Consider the following 17539-nt stretch of genomic DNA (forward strand, 5'->3'; position numbering starts at 1 on the left):
TTGCTCTACTTAGACATCCCTGTGCTGCAATTATTTCCTCGTTCACAAATACTCTAAAGCATGACTGCTGGTCCATAATATGTCACACATGAGTACCAAGGTCGACCATCAATTAGTCACTAACACTTGTACAACCATTCGCCCTAGTATCGCGTCTCGATACACATGCCTAAGTTGGTGCACACCTTTCTGTTCCGTCCCAATTGTCACGATTCGATTCTCAATTCCAAGTTGGCACCCTGTCACTCGTGCACGACGCAGAATTCGACAACATGTAAGAGGACTTCTTGTCTTCTTTTGATGTCACGAATCACCTCCCGGAATTTGTGCAGCTCTTTCATGTTCACCCTATATACAGGGTATTTCAAAACAACACCGACAACGTTTGGAGGTGATTCCTGACAGCCAGATAAGACAAAAAGTATAGACCAACTTGGGTGCACAAATGCTTCCTTTAGAAGTTATGGGCTGCCGAAATCATGAAAAATTGAACTTTAAAGGTCCGTAAGTACAAAACTTTGGGACCTATCATAGTCGGATCAAGACTTCACTTAGGAGCTAGTATGTGCCCTATCCAAAAATCCATGTTTCAAAATCCTGCGGTACTTCCACAACAGTTTTTTTATATTGGGAGTTTGGCTAAGGACATATAATTTGAAGTACTCACGAACTACCTCTAAAAAGGTTGTTTTAGAAGTACCACAAGATTCTGAAACATGGATATTTGGATAGGGCACATAGTAGTTCCTACGTGAAGCCTTGACCCAACTACGGTAGGTCCCATAGTTTTGGAGCTATGGATATTTACAGTTCAATTTTTCATGATCTCGGCAGCCTATATCTCCGAAAGAAAGCATTTGTGCACCCAAGTTGGTCTATACTTTTTGTGTTATCTTGGTGTCAGGAATCACTTCCCAAACGTTGTGGGTGTTGTTTTGAAACACCCTGTATATAACTGATATATGTGTAGTTAGGCTGGGGCAAGCAGACCCCAACTGATAGGAAGAAGTTTAAAATAATTTTCATTTTAGGTCCTAGGTCTGCTGGTGTTGGAGTCTGTAGAGGGAGCGGGGAATGAGTAATAACAGACAAATATCTCACATAATACAATAAGTAAAACAATCTAGGCCTAGTTGTGAATGCTGCACTACAAGCGTCTTTGCTTCTTTTCCTTCTTATCTCTCTATACACATTTGATTTGTTTACTTTCTCTCTTCTGGTTTCTGGCGCTCGTTCCCACATTTCTCTTGCGAGAATGCGTGATCCCAATAATCTTTTTCCGCTGAATCCTAAATAATAATAATAATAATAATAATAATAATAATAATAATAATAATAATAATAATAATAATAATAATAATAATAATAATAATAATAATAATAATAATAGCAGCAGCAGCAGCAGCAGCAGCGAACTGCCTCTGACCGCACTTTCATTACACTCGTGGATGTATTTTAGGTACTTCTGAACTACTTTTTCAATACAAACTTTGACATTTCGTGGTGAAAAGTTTGGAGGACTTCGGTTTCACTCAGTCTCTTCATCAAGGAAAATACGAAACACGTAGCCCTGTATCTTACGTATATTATATCTGAGCTGAATTTTTTTTTTTTTTTTCTTGGGTCTACTTCTTCCTGTGTTTATTTGCTTATTCCATGTCTATTATCTACCTGGCAAATTCGATCGCAATAGGCTTGGATCATTAAGATTATTCACCTGGCAAGAGAGAAATTTACACTATATGGAACATTAGTTTGTAAAGGAATACCTACCGTTTGTTTTGTTGCTATTTCGGTAATTGAAACGTCAGTCTAAATTTTTTCCAATACAACATAAACACTGAAATTTTAGCTCAAACTTTTAATTAAACGTCTTAAACTTTTCATATACCATATACTTTAAAATGTATTTGAATGCACATTTGTTATACATATACAAAGTAGGAATTCAATTCGTTGTCCTTATAGTAATTCATGCAATAAGTTTATTTACTTGTGCGGCACAATCAGATACTTTAGGCTGATCTCTATTGTTCATTAGATGCAGTATTAATGCGCTTAATCCAGACTCCCTCACTTGCTTTATCATCTGTTTATCTGCTTTCGAAAGTAATGTTCCAATCGCTACAAGCATTCGAAACTGAGCTTCACCATCTGTTAGTTGAGGCGCTATTGCTGTGGCTACAGATATTGCTCGTGTTTGTCCTTCTTCATTGCCAGTGCTTACAAAAGCAACCGCAAGGTTTAGAAGTACTGTAACCATTGCAACTTGTATATGACGGTTACAGGGTGGCAGCAAATCCGTAAGTGAGGAAAGAAAATATTGCCAATGTTTAAGAATCAATTCATCTCCAGGACTATGACTGAACATGTTACACACAATCCGAAGCGTGAGCATTTGATTAGGTGGACGAGCATCTGGCCTTAAAAATCTCCGGAGAAAAGCAACGAACTGATCACCCATTCTTCCGCTACACAATTCCATATTCACAGCTTTATTGCGAATTGCTAACCGAGTTATGTCCAATACAGGAAACACAATCTCTGAAAAGAAAAGAATATTTGTCAACAGTATTCCCGACAAAGAATATGATTATATTACATTAAAATACAATCATAGCCAATAACAATAACAACAATGGCACTATGATAATTCATTAAATTAATTCGACAGTCTATTTATAACGAATATCATGTGTATATTGTACATGATTTTAGCACGATAAGAACATAAAAACACAAAATGCAAAGTTTTCACACACGAGGACTGTGAAATGATTGTGACAATACGCGCTGTTCATCTTTGTTTCTGATAGATTACCTGTTTATCTATTTTATTATACTATAGTGTTAACAGCTTTCCGTATGATCTAACAAATACAAATTTCGCCAACTCTACCTGGAATGAACTATAATTTTCTATTGAAGTCCGCTGTCTCTGATTCAGGTCCAAAATTGTTAATACGAAGGGAGTTGTGTGTCATATCGTTTTGAGGTAGCTTTTCGCCAGAAATTGTTATTTTCAATTATCTTTAGTATTATTTTCAACTTATCTCTAATCATTTAATAGTTATTACTTAGGAAATAAATGCTGCGATGTTATGAAATGTAACGCTCCGTTATTTTACATTCCTTTATAGACGGTTTGTTATTTGAATTTCTCTGAATTAAACTACCAGAGAGAGAGAGAGAGATTGGTATACAATACAAATAAGAGTATTTATATATGATTCATTGTCATTCAATAATTTAAAACTTTAAATACGTTTCACTTTATAAGAGAACAACGGAAACAAAATTTCTCTTCTCAAAACAAACAGTTTGTTTAAATGCCAGCGCACGAAAATGAGATGATAACGTTAGTTGCGTACAATACACCGGCTGCATTTTTACAGCTTACCAATGTCTCCTTATTCCATTTGTAAACAATGACTGTAACAGTGGCGCTATTTGTAGACGGAAAATAAAATCTGTGTTAAGTGCCAAAAATGGAAAAGTTCGGTTTATTGTTGAGATGTAGCCTATGTGTCTAACTGTGCTCAGTGAACAACGGGCTATCTGGTATTCACTGTGGAAACATTTCAAATAATCGCCAGAAGAATGTGCGTGGGTATATGTCCCATCAGTTCTAAAGTAACATCTGGAATTTTTACTCAACATTTTTATTTTGGCACTTAGCACGGATTTTATAGTCAGTTTACATTTGACGCGGCATAATTGAAAAGATATTTTGTGCGAAAGTGTTTGACTTTCTGTCTCCTTTTGTCACAGTTTGCAAGTAATATAGTGGACTGTTTCTGTCGAGATGTCTGAACTGTTTGTGTCAACTTAATCAAACGTTACTCTATGAGTTCATGACGACATATATTTGATCGGATATGTGATCATCCAAATGCCTTCTCGCGCACAAGTTCTCTATGTATTATTTTATAATCTTTGACAAGTAAACTTGAATTTGCATGAAAGTTCACGATTAGTTTTCAAAGAAACAAGTGTATTTTAGCAACAACTCGTACTCCTGCGGGAAGAAAAGCACTGTGTAACGAAATTCGTATGTAAATTCTCCGTCCTATAGTTTTTGCCTGAGTCATTTCGTGGATATATTTACTTCTAGATCCTTTTTATTCTAATCCAGTAGAAGTCGGGATTAACAATTGGCAAACAGCCCGAAAATACTTGGGATAAAATAAATTTTTGACTTTTTTGATAGTTTTTAACTGCATACTATGTATATAATCATTTAGTGCAAAATATTGTTCTATTAAACAATTTTTATCAAAGGCTTGAGAAAACTCGGGATAAACATAAACCTCTTTGGTATATAATATTTAAAGATAAGAAAACATAAGAAGCAATTTAAATATATAATAATTTACATTGAAACAATTAAAACAAGGAATAAATAAAATTTTTGATTTTTTTTCACAGGGAAGCTGCATTACAAAGTGAAAAAACACATTACCGAAAGAAAAGACAATCTTTCCTTTAGTCACGACGGGAGGAGTGAAAGCAGAGGAGTAAAGAAGTATGCGTCGTAGAGTGTAGAAGAATAAAGATAGCATCTCAGTGAAGTGAAAACCAGTATGACAGAAAGACATGTTCTGGAAACGTAGCCAAAAACTGAAGTATATGCTGTCGTGCGCTATGAAAGGAGACGACGTCATGTCCTGCCAAACGGTTAGGCGTTGGTGCCCTCACTGAAGGCAGGTAGGGTGTGGAAGATCAGATGTCGCATTTGCATAGGCGTTGTATGTGCTTAAGCCCACCACATGATTCACGATTTGTTGGGATATTGGGAGGTAGTGGCAAGATGGGTGCCAAGAGACCTCATCCCTGACCACAACACTGCACGAATGCCAATAACGGTTAGCGTACGCGCCTTTGGCATGGGAGACCTGGGTTCGATTCCCGACAGTAGCTCAAGTGGTTCGGATTCCACGTTAATCAGTAGGTCCACGTCTCATATAGCCTCGCTGCTGAACGGGACGTTAAACTCAAAATCAACTCAACTCAATGTCAATAATTCTCGAACACCTGATGCGGTACGAACGCGAAGGCAATGACTTCCTGTTCAAAATAATCACAACAGATGAAACATGGGTGCACAACTTGGACGGCTCTACAGACCAAAACCGTCTCAATGACATGGAAAGACTCTAGTTTACCCAGCATGAAAAAATTCAAGGTGTCGCAGTCCGCAGGGACGATTGTGCTGACAGTATTCTGGGACACAAATGGTGCCATATTCTTGATTTTCCTTACTGTAGAGACCGTCACGCTGTTGCAACACACTAAGCAAACTGAAGTCCGGGATTCGACGGAAAAGCCCAGGGCTTTTCTTCTTGGACGATAATGCAAGTCCCCAAACAGCAAGGGACACTGCAGGACACATTCGGTGTCTATGATAGAAGAGACTAAATCACCCCGGCCTACAGTCCTGATCTTGCTTCATCAGACTTGCACCTTTTTTTCTGCATTGAAGTCAGCACTATCGGGACCACTTCGGAAGCATCGAAGAGGTGCAACAGATTGTGAAGAATTTCCTCAAATCGCTAGGCACTGATTTTTCAACCAGGAGGGTTTCTAGAAGCTGATTTTACTGTACAGCAAATATATCAACGTCGATGAATACTATGTGAAAAAAAAAAAAAAAAGCCAAAACATTGTATTTTGGTGTGAAACAGTATTTTTATCTGTTTATAACCAAGCTTCCTGTGACTTTCGGAATATGTCTTGTACAAAAATTGTTTTCTTATACCTTGATACTGTAACTTACCTTGAGGCCACTCCAAAAGCTGCTTCAGAATATCTAAATACTCCAACTGTATTGTTGTATCTGTGTTTGCCAACTTCACAACTTCTCGTAGAGCATCTTCATGCACAGTGTGAACCCCATCACCCGTTTTTCGATTCAACTCCAGAAGTTTCTCTATTTAAAAATAGCAGAACGGAAATATCAGAACCAAACATGCGTGTATCTACATCTAACCATAAGCAGCTCGGCTGATATCCGTTACATTTCAACACACATGCAAAAGACATTTATGAAAACTTATTTTAGCTTACTGAAAGTGAAAGAAGAAATTTAAAACAGTCCTATAGATTCCAGGACGTTTACTATTTTACTATTGTGTTAGGATATGACCCCCTTCTCTATGTAACTTGTCATATTGTACAATGAGAGTAGGAGAAAATTATCGTTTGTATGCAGAAATTATTACACTAATACAGACGAGGATACCATATTTCACCACATGCAGAATTTAATTTTCGAAGGCCATGTCGAGAGAAGAGAATGCCTCGATAGAAATGGCTTGAAAATGAATTGAGGTATGCATATGTATAATAAAAAGGGTGTTGTGATTGGAAGCAGACGTGTCTTTCGTGTTCTGCGAAATTCTCTTCGTTTAGTGTAGGTGAAGTGAGGTTTTGTGCTCTTTGTTACGAAGTGATGTGTGGTTGAAGTTTTGATGGGACTTTTGGTGAAATCCGTTTTCGAATCGCTTCAGTGGTTCAGATGACTGAAAATTTGCTATTTTCAATTAATGGTCGTTATTCGTCAAAGAATATTACATTTCCAACAATGTAGTTGGGTGTAATTTAAATTTAAAATTCAAATTTAAAATTTTACCGCATTAAACATGAGCACTGATTTTTCAAACAGGCCTAACGAGACTACCTGTAAGCTTTGCAACAAATTGTGTGTTAGTTTAAAAGGCCTAGCAATTCACAATAGCAGGCGCCATTATGATATCAATAAAACCAAATCATGCTCGCTTTCACGGAAGTCGCAATCATCCACCGATAATGTCGATCACCCAAGAAAAATTTTGATCTCCAAATGCAATAAGCTTCTAGCAAGATTACAGTCTTCTACTCCAATGTTGCGCAGGGACCTCGAGGAACTAGAGCTACAGTGGCAGACTCTCTGTGCGAGGTATTGCAACAGATTGTACGTACAAACGACTCAGCTGACAAAGTGAATAACACTGGCCGACGTCAGTTTAGTTACAGAAAGGAAAATCTCTGATTCTGACTAATTTCGGGATGCTGAATTCGAAATTGATAGCCGTTTTACTACATTAGCACGTATTTTGGCGTTATGCATTGTTACCAATTTTGCCATTTTATAGGGACGGCTTCAGCTGTCATCGAAGTAACCGGTCTGACAATGCCATTTGAGTAAGAAATAAATTAGATTTCACTCAGTTGGCGACAGATAGGAGCCCCCCTTGTTGTTGGCATATATATATATATATATATATATATATATATATATATATATATATATATATATATATATATAACAATGAATACCGAGAGGACGGGGATGATTGAAGTGCTTGACACTTGTGTTCCTCCCCCTCTTTTGTTTGTTTGTTTTTAGACCACTGAAACCGGTTTAAAAAATAGGATCTATGTGGCAACAATAAGCGGCACGATGACGCGGGCGAAAAAAGCGCCGACTGCGCCGTTATTGCGTGGCTCAGTCTTGCTCTTATGCATTGCAGTAAGTAATCTCTCAAGTGTATAAGTATTTTATCGGGAGAATTGACTTGAAATTTTTACGTCAGTAATTTCAGTGTTATTTTACCGTATTTTAAGAACTGTTTGCCTGTGTTTTCAGTATCTTTTAGTGATTTTATGGAATAAGTGGTTGTGCTGTTGCTCTGTTTTGCTTTCCTGTGCAAAATGTCAAGTTCTTCCCGCAGAGGATGTAAAAACTCACCGGACAGATTTTGTTATATCTGTGGTGTATTTATGGTTAAGTCGCAGATTAGATCAATAAATGATGACGTTAGGAAAGCATATTATTTTTATTTTGGCTGCAAGATCGGTGATCAAGATAAAAGCTGGGCCCCTCATGTGTGTTGTTTGATGCGTTATGCGACTCTGACTGCCTGGTTCAAAGGAACCAAACGAAGGATGCCTTTTACTGTTCCAATGATATGGAGAGAACCCCGGAATCATTATGATGATTGCTATTTCTGTATGACGAATACAGCAGGAAGTAACAAGAAGAAACAACGTGCCAGTAAATACCCAAACTTGTAATCCGCGATCAGACCAGTGCCCCATGGAGAAAATTTACCTGTACCTACTCCTCTAAAAGATTGAGAAACTATCGATATTACAGCGCCTACAGGAAGCGATGAGGAAACCAACTCAATATCTGCAGGTGAAGATCCGAGAGACAGTTCCTTCCACGTAAAAGATGAGCCTCACTTCATCCTACAACATGAGTTGAATAATTTAGTGAGAGAGTTACAACTTTCGAAAGAGAAAGCTCAACTTTTGGGTGCTAGACTCAAAGAGTGGAATTTACTGGCTCCTGAAACTACTTACACTCACTACAGGAAAAGGAACGAGCCCTTTTCAGAATACTACAGAATGGAAGGTTCCCTTTGCGTATGCACGGACATCAATGGTCTGATGAATGAATTAATAATTCAACATGATCCATCCGATTGGCGTATTTTCATAGATTCATTTAAGTACAGTCTGAAAGCAGTTTTACTTCATAATGGAAATAAACTGCCGTCTATTCCTATGGCACACTCTGTTTCGATGAAAGAGACTTAACGAGAATCTCGCACTCATTTTAAATCGTATTAACTACAAAGAATATGGCTGGCAAATTTGCGGAGATTTGAGTTATTGCAATATTACTTGGTCTGCAAGGTGGATTTACAAAGTACTGTTGTTTTTTGTGTCTTTGGGACTCAAGAGCCACAGGAAAGCATTTTTCACAAAAAGAGTGCCCCCCAGAGAGACATTTAAGCCCGGTACCAACAGTGTCAAGTATGAGCCTCTGATCGATCCAGCCAAGGTGCTGCTTCCGCCTCTTCATATTAAGTTGGTCCTCATGAAGAATTTCGTAAAAGCTATGGACAAAGAAGGTGAAGGATTTAAGTATCTTAGACAGTGTTTTCCAAAACTAAGTGATGGTGAATTAAAAGAAGAAGTTTTCACAGGACCTGATATTCGCAACTTATCCATGACGAATTGTTCGAACAGAGTTTAAACGACAAAGAGTTAAATGTCTGGCGTACTTTTGTTCAAGTTGTAAAAGTTTTTTTTTTGGGGGGGGGGAACTAAAGCTCACTTTCTGCACCCCCATCTCAACTTCTTTACAGAAAATCTTGCTGATGTAAGCGACGAAATGGAAGAACGGTTTCACCAGGATATAAGAACGATGGAAACTCGATATCAAGGACGTTGGGACCCTGCAATGATGGGGGACTATTGCTGGTCGGTGAAGAGAGAGGACCCAACATTTCATAAAAGAAAAAAGTAAAGCAAATGGTGTTGCATTAGACTTTATAAATTACTCTGTGTATGTAAATGCTAATAGGCCTATACTAACAGAATATATATAGTTTTTTTAGTACTAATACACAAACAGAACATATAGTTTTTAACTGGTTTGATTCAATAAATTAATTTTAAGAATTTTTAAAACTGAATGTCGTTCTTGACCAACTGTAGAAATGAAGTTGATTCCCTTTCGGCACGCAAACAGCTCATTGGCCGGTACACTTCATGATATCTCATTTTCCCTATTATGGTAAATCTGGCAACTATGCGTTACACAAAAAAGCAAGCTAATGTAGTAAAATGAATATCATATTCAGGGACCTAAAATTAGTCAGAATCAGTGAATTTTGTTTCTATAACTTTTCAGAAGTTTAAAAACGTTGGCCTGTGTAATTTAACATCATGGGTTAAACAAAGAGTGCGATATTGGTCTGATTCTCGTTGCAAAGCCCTTCCTAACCACAGTAAAAAAATCCTTCAAAGCTCGACGACCAGTAAATTCCATTTTTAACATTAAGAAGAACAAATTAGTAGATGGTGATGTCCGCAACGCAGTACGGCTTCTCATTTCAGAAGATACTATAGCTTCTCCGAATGGATCTGTATTAGAAGCATTAAAAGAAAAACATCCGGCTCACAGCCACCCTTTTGAACCTCCCGATCTCATTGAGCCCAGTATTGTAGCGCCTAGAGTATTAGCTGACGAGTTTACGAAGGCACTTAAATCATTTCCTTCCGGGTCATCAGGAGGTATGGACACTCTCCGTCCCTCTATATTAAAGGACCTCCTACTCTCCCAATACTGCAAAACTAAAGACCACCTGACTAATGCCATCTGCGATTTTCTCCACCTGATTATTTCCGGTGATGTGCTCACGGAAATTAGTCCTATTTTCTTTGGAGCATCACTAATAGCTTTGAAGAAGAAAAGTGGCGGCATTCCCCCTATCGCAATAGGTAATGTGTGGAGGAGATTATCAGCCAAAATCATATGCCATAGAATTAGAGAACCTCTAACACATTTTCTATTCCCACACCAACTGGGAGTTTGCGTCCCACATGGAGCAGAAGCTGCTCGTATGTACTAGTCTTTTCCACAACAGCAGGAGAAAGTGTTTCTGAAAATAGACTTCAGACACGCATTTAACGAGTTGAATCGTGATTCTATGCTCATACAGGTAAAAAAAAAAAAAAAAAAAGTTTTTCCATCAATTTATCGATACGTCCATCAGCGCTACTCGCAACTGAGCAACTTATACTTAGGAGATGAAATAATCCTCTCTCAGCGTGGCGTACAACAAGGCGACCCTCTTGGCCCTGGTTTGTTCGCACTTACTTTACAATCCATCGTTAACAGTATCAATATGGAACTAAACATATGGTATTTGGATAACGGGACTATAACTGGAGACAAGGATACAGCTAGAGACATTAGAAATGACCCATAAACGGGCTAAGGAGATAAGATTGCAAATGGATTTCTCCAAACGTGAGGTCAGCTTTCTCGGAGTCTCCAATGAGCAGTCTAATAATCTCTTCAAGCTGTTTGACGAAGCCGCACCTGGGATTCAAAGAATTTCGACAGATGACTCCAGCTTATTAGGAGCAGCATTAACTAATGAGGCAAGATGAACAATATTAAAAGACAAAATTTCTAAATTAGAATTATTCTTTACACGTCTTTCCTTGATTTCAGCTCACTCTGCCTTTTACCTACTACATGCCTCATTGTCCATGCCAACGCTGCTATACTTTCTTCGCTGTGCTTCTTGGCGGGATGCTGATCTACTGGAATGCTATAACACCACCTTGAAAACCGGTCTAGAATCTATCCTGAATTGTTCACTCAACAATAACTCTTGGTTGCGCGCGGCCCTTCCTGCTAACCACGGAGGTCTCAGCATTCGCCGCGCCATGGACCTGGCTATTTCATCCTTTCTGTCTTCATTCTATGGCGCTAAGCCATTGATCGAGACCATTCTCCAACAAGATCTTAGCCTAGTATCGGATTCGGATGTCAACCATAGCATTGCTAAGACGTCATCTATAGTGGGATCAGATCCCCTTGATCTTGATAAGAGAGGATTACAATCCTCTTGGGACGATCTTCTTATAAATCATCACTTTTCAGCTCTACTTCAGTCATCCGATAACCCAGAAGATAAGGCCAGACTCCTAGCTACATCATCTGAAGCAGGCGCTTGGCTCCATGCTATCCCGTCACCTTCTTTAGGATTACATCTTCCCAATGACAGTTTTAGAATTGCCAGTGCACTGCGTTTGGGAGCAGATGTTTGCGAGCAACACAGATGTCCTGCCTGTAGAAGTGTCGTAAACAAGAAGGGCCTTCATGGACTCTCCTGTTCCAATAGTGCGGGCAGACATTCACGCCACTCCAGCGTCAACGACATTATCATGAGGGCACTAATTTCAGCAGGCGTTCCTTCTATATGTGAACCGTTGGGTTGCAGTCGTGCAGGCGGCAAGAGGCCAGATGGTATGACCCTAATACCGTGGAAGAAAGGAAAAGCACTTCTATGGGATTTAACTTGTTCCGACACCTTCGCCCCATCAAATCTACATTCTTCTTCAGCACAAGCTGGCAACATGGCTGCTCGCCGAAAACAGAAAAACGCAAGGAGTACAGCAATTTACTCGACAAATATCATTTTGTCGCTATAGCTATCGAATCAGGTGGTTCATGGGGTCCCGAAGGCCTTAACTTTATAAAAGAAGTCGGTCACCGCATTTTATTTATCGTCAGGAGACGCTAGAGCAACCTCTTTTCTACTACAACGCATCAATATGGCAGTACAAAGAGGGAACGTTGCATCAGTTTTGGGAACGCTACCCTCTGATAAAGAACTGGAGATCTTTTTTCTGTAATCTCGGCGAAAGTTTGAAAATGTTGTTGCAAAGCTTATCACAATATTTAATATTCTGTAAAATATAAATTTTACACTGTTCAAAAAAAATAAGCTTTTGTAGTTTTACCAGCAGACTTAATACAAAATAAGTTCTATGCGTAAAATTATTCGTGTCTAGTTCCTTAGCTGCTATTCACGCGATATATATACATGCAGTATTTAGTCCTATGTTCATTGGAATGTTTTTCAATTCATGTAGATTCCTTTGTTGTTGCAGTGGTTATTCAATTACCTTATTGTTGAAACGTTGCGTTGAAGTAACAATGGGAAGATTGTTACGTTTATTTCTTAATGTTGTCCATGTATATTGCAGTCTGTTGAATAAAAAAAAAGTAAATTTGCTTATATTTTTAATTCTTAAGTGTAAGATATTCATAAAAAGGGTGAACGAAGGTATAATTTGAATAATGACATTCAATTACACTATTCATTTTATATTCATATCATTGGTTCAAGTAATGAATTGGCGACTTATTTTATTTGTAGTAAAATTAAATTCTGAAATTGCAAATAAACCGTGGCCACTAAGCAGAGGCTTAACATCACATTAGTTCCATTCTGGGTCTACTATCAAAGTTGAAGTGTAAATTGACAATATGATATATTCTATAGATATCGTTTATGAACCACCGAGAGATATGTTCATTAGTTTTTTTCTTCTTCTTTTTACGTTTTACGCCCCATGGTTATGCCGGCTAGGCTAAAGTAGACGATGATGATGAATGGATGAACTGGTGGAATGAAGAAAGTGGAAGGAAACGGAAGAACCCCGAGAAAACCCACGAACACGGTGTTTGTTCACCATAAAGGTTTTATTAGTTTTTATTTCCACTGTAATGTTATATGTAATCTACCCTCTCCTGAATAACCAATGGGAGCCTATAGCGTTGGCTACAAAAGTACAAATAAATAAATTACAGGTTTTTGATACGATTACAAACTTTGTTATGCTACATTTTTAATTTCATTTGTTACTCTTCCAATTGATTATTACTTTAAATTATATTGTCAATACTTGCACTTTTCATATTAATCGAGGATACCTACATTATACGTATTAATGATATTCTTGGTCTCATATAAAGTTGTTTCGTATTTATCAAATATACAACAAATTTAATCAACTTGGAAGCGTTCCGTTCACATGCGCGGAAGTTTAGTTACTCTGAACCAGGGTTGGCTGGTTTAAACCAAAAAAACAAAAATGTCCGTAAAAGTGTAAGTGTTTGTAAAATCTTGATGAACACACATTTGTGGGTTATCACGTTTCACTCCCGTATATTATTCGTATTATATTCCGACCTAAATTCCCCATTCATTACTCAAAAAGATTATACTACAAAAGCAACTTTTTTTTTATAAGTTTATAAATGTTTGTTTTGAGATTTTTTTGTAGTTGTTATTATTATGTAATTGCAATCAAAGAAAAATTTTAAATATTGTTTCGTTTCAATGTTTACTATTGATAAAATACATCAAAATGCCTACTTTTTGTGTGTGTGTGGGGGGGGGGGTGTCATACAGACACCACGAGAGGCATTTAGGAAATGAGAAGTATCTTTGGTATCTATTTATGTATAAATGAGTCTGAGTCAAAGTGGACTCAAATAATTCGTATCTTTATTCACTTTTCTTACTGATATGCAAATTAAGTCGTTGTATTTCTTTAATTTGGACAAATAAAAGTCGTTGTTAACTAACTTGAACTAAATTAGTCCTTTTGTACTCCGTAGTACTTTGAAATTGTCCATATGTAATTCTGTATAATGGTTTCACTTGTACAACTATTTATCTTTTTGTCCTTCTGAAATGACTGTTGACAGTTATATTAAGAAGCATGTAAAGATCAGTACAATGTATTTTTATCAGGATTCCTTCGTGAGTGAGTCGGCAGACGTATCGCATTTGTGGCCAATTAGTCCTGCTTCCGAGTTCAAATGGAGGACAATTTCTCTCGGATATAACTCGAGAAGCGGTTTCTATTCCGCTTTAAGCTTATGTGACCCCTTCCAGCATAACCCGGTTGTTGCATAATAACACCAAGGCAAAACAAACTTATTTCTATCCATATATAATATGAATGTATAGAGCAATTATTTAAACCAAAAAAACCTAGTTTAAACGAAAAAAAAAAAACTATTTTCTTTTCAATAAAAACCATGATTTCGCCAATCCTGCTCTGAACCTACTTCACGACTCCGACTCCTTTGCAATGAACTTACCTTGAATTGCTTGAAGATTTGCTTGATCAAACCGTATATATGATTTCTGTGGAAAATATGGATCCACTGGACAAGATACGTTTGCTGCAGAGGATGTGCTGAACTCTATAAGAGGAAAGACACAATCAATCAACTATAAAAGTAAGGCATAAAAAGGTAACTTTTATAATATAGCAACATAGTCAAGATATTGAAGAAGAAACACCAACAGTCTAATGAGAATAATCCTCAAACTAATAACTCACAGAATCCATTAATCTTTAATTGCTAGGAATGCAATGTATATACCCGATTGCAATGAAATGAGCTGAGCGAGCTTAAACTACGTAATCAGGAAGCGTTTTTCGGTGATTACTCCTCGATGGTACATCGGATTTTTGATTTCGACCTATGTTCTCACTCAGCACGACATACTCTATCAGCGTGCTAAGTTTGGTTGAGATCGGCCAAACGGTCTAGGAGGAAGCGTTTTTCGGTGATTATTCCTCGATGGTACATCGGATTTTTGATTTCGACCTATGTTGTCACTTAGCACGACATACTCTATCAGCGTGCTAAGTTTGGTTGAGATCGGCCAAACGGTCTAGGAGGAAGCGTTTTTCGGTGATTATTCCTCGATGATACATCGGATTTTTTATTTCGACCTATGTTGTCACTCAGCACGACATACTCTATCAGCGTGCTAAGTTTGGTTGAGATCGGCCAAACGGTCTAGGAGGAGTTCGCGGACAACCAAACGGCTAACCCGAGTATAAGAGCTTCGCTTCGCTCAGCTCAATGAACTAATAAGGATTTTGATAGTAAGAATTCTCAATTATTATAAGATTTCGAATTATTCAATTTGTACATGTTTCAGTTACGAAGAATTCTCTACATGAAATAATAATAATACAATGAAGCACACGAGTTTCTAATTCCTAACAAGTGCCATTTAAAAAACTACGACTCTATGTTGAGTTGGCAACACTGTTAACTTTATTATGTCAAAAAATGTTCCCCTGCCGATATTTGCATGGAATTAAATTTCAGTGTTTTCTGTTCTTTAGTTTAAATGTTATAAGGGCATAGCAAGAAAATGGTCCACCCTATATATATATATATATATATATATATATATATATACAGCGTGAGGCATCTGAAAGTACCATCCAATATCGAAGAAACGCTAGCGATATACGGCTTGCGGTGAAGCAATATCAACTGGGGTTCATCAAACAGTGGTATGGTACGATAGGAAAAATATCGACACATGGAACATCAGGAACGAAGTTAATTTTTTGTAATGGAACGATAGAAAAGAATATAAATAACATGTAAGGGCACACGCGGAGAAATACAATGCCATTTCTCTCATGCTCCTACTGCACATAGTGACGAAGATATGACCACGGAAATGGTTGTAAACAAAAAGACAAATGATCCACTTGATCGCCAGTACTTCGGCACGCATGCTGTCTGAAGTAAGCAGTCATTCACGCGGAGCAAATTGCGATTGCCAACTTAGGAGATCGTGCTTGTTTACAGCAGGCAATTGTAGTGGTAAGAGTGAAGAGAGTGAAGACAATGGTGTTTACAAAAGCAGAAAAAGTCGACAGCATCCTAATTTACGGAGAATGCACGAAGAATGCCTCAGAACCCCACCGTGTGTACGTAGAGAAATATCCGGACAGACGGAAGCCATCGCGACGTGTTTTTGGTAAGCTCTTTGTGAAATTAAGGGACACCGGAAGTTTGACACCGCGACAACGTGTGCGGAACAAGCCAATTACACACATGTTCTACCTGCTGTTGGTATGAATTCACACATTAGGTCCCGTGATATTGTTCGTGTCTTGAACCAGAGAAGTGTATTACGCATTCTGCATACACATATGTTTCACCCATATCGTATCTCCATCTACCACGAATTACATGGGAATGATTTTGTGAACCGTGTTCGGTTTTGCACATTTATGTTACGACACAACAGTCCAGATTTGTCGCGTATCCTATCCATCGACGAGGTAAACCCTTGCCAATTATGGAAACGTTAACCTAAGGAACATGCACTATTAGTCTGTAACAACGCCAGCGCCCATGGAGTGTTAACGTCTGGTGTTGAATAGTGGGCAAATATCACTTGGGCCTTGTTTTATACATAGGACACTGAATACTGATCGATACATATATTTCCTAGAAAATGAACTGCCAACATTATTAGAGGACATACTGCTTTAGACAAGGAGGGAAATGTATAAACATGACGAGTGCCCAGCACATAGTTTACGTCTTTACACTATCAAATAAATGGTGCTGACGACGTCTCATGTTTTCTTCTTCCCTCTCGAAGGTCATATGTTCGTGTTTCTTCGTCTCTTTCCATGGCTGCTCATAAGTACTGCAGTACTGACGGTCAAGTGGGTCACTTGTCTTTGTGTTAACAACCATTCCCATGGGCATATCTATAACACTATGTGCAAAAGAAGCATGAGACAAACGGCGTTGTATTTCTCCGTGCGTGCCCTTTCATGTTATTTATGTTTTCGTCTATCGTTCCATTACCAAAAAAAAAAAAAAAAAAAAAAAAAAAAAAAAAAAAAAAAAAAAAAAACTTCATTTCGTTTCTGATGCCTTATTTGTAAAGACACGATTTTGTGGTAGATAAGAATTCGTAATTTCATTATAAAAATATGTGTAAAGCGGGATAAAATTGGTGAATAAAAATTCAATGTAAGAACATTATTTTCCTTGGCAATTACAATAGTTACCTTTTATTTCACCTTAATTTTCATTCATCAGTCATCATGACATGAGCTCATGCATGACTATATTAAACAATATCTGAGTTTTTAAAAAATAACACTAAGCATCCTCATTGAATGAAAGCATCATTTAAAGAAAAAAGAAAAACACATACAGAGAACATTAATAGAAAAAAAAATAACTAGCGTTCACAGTTTACTTATGCAAATAGCACGTAACCATTATTTTAATGTTTTTTGGTGTTAAATTTGTTCTTTTCTCGGTAACCAAAACAACAATTTCTTCTTCAGGGTGTCTACTGAATTTCATTTTCAAAATTCCAGTATATTT

The 17539-nt window shown here is 37.6% G+C and overlaps 1 protein-coding gene across 2 annotated transcripts in view; it reads right to left on the bottom strand.

The window, feature by feature from the left end:
- Positions 1–1846: 1846 nt before the first annotated feature.
- Positions 1847–17539, bottom strand: part of Plap (phospholipase A2 activator protein) — a 123114-nt gene continuing 107421 nt past the window's right edge. For both annotated transcript variants that reach the window (XM_081747207.1, XM_081747206.1), the window contains 3 exons: positions 14468–14572; positions 5777–5929; positions 1847–2544 (listed from right to left, as the gene is read on the bottom strand). In XM_081747207.1, coding sequence (XP_081603333.1) covers positions 1973–2544; positions 5777–5929; positions 14468–14572 — 830 coding nt within the window. In that variant the 3' untranslated portion in view covers positions 1847–1972. The remainder of the gene's footprint in view (positions 2545–5776; positions 5930–14467; positions 14573–17539) is intronic.

Source organism: Thermobia domestica, unplaced genomic scaffold, assembly GCF_964235325.1.
Source record: "Thermobia domestica unplaced genomic scaffold, izTheDome1.hap1.1 HAP1_SCAFFOLD_99, whole genome shotgun sequence".
Taxonomy (NCBI): Eukaryota; Metazoa; Arthropoda; class Insecta; order Zygentoma; family Lepismatidae; genus Thermobia; species Thermobia domestica.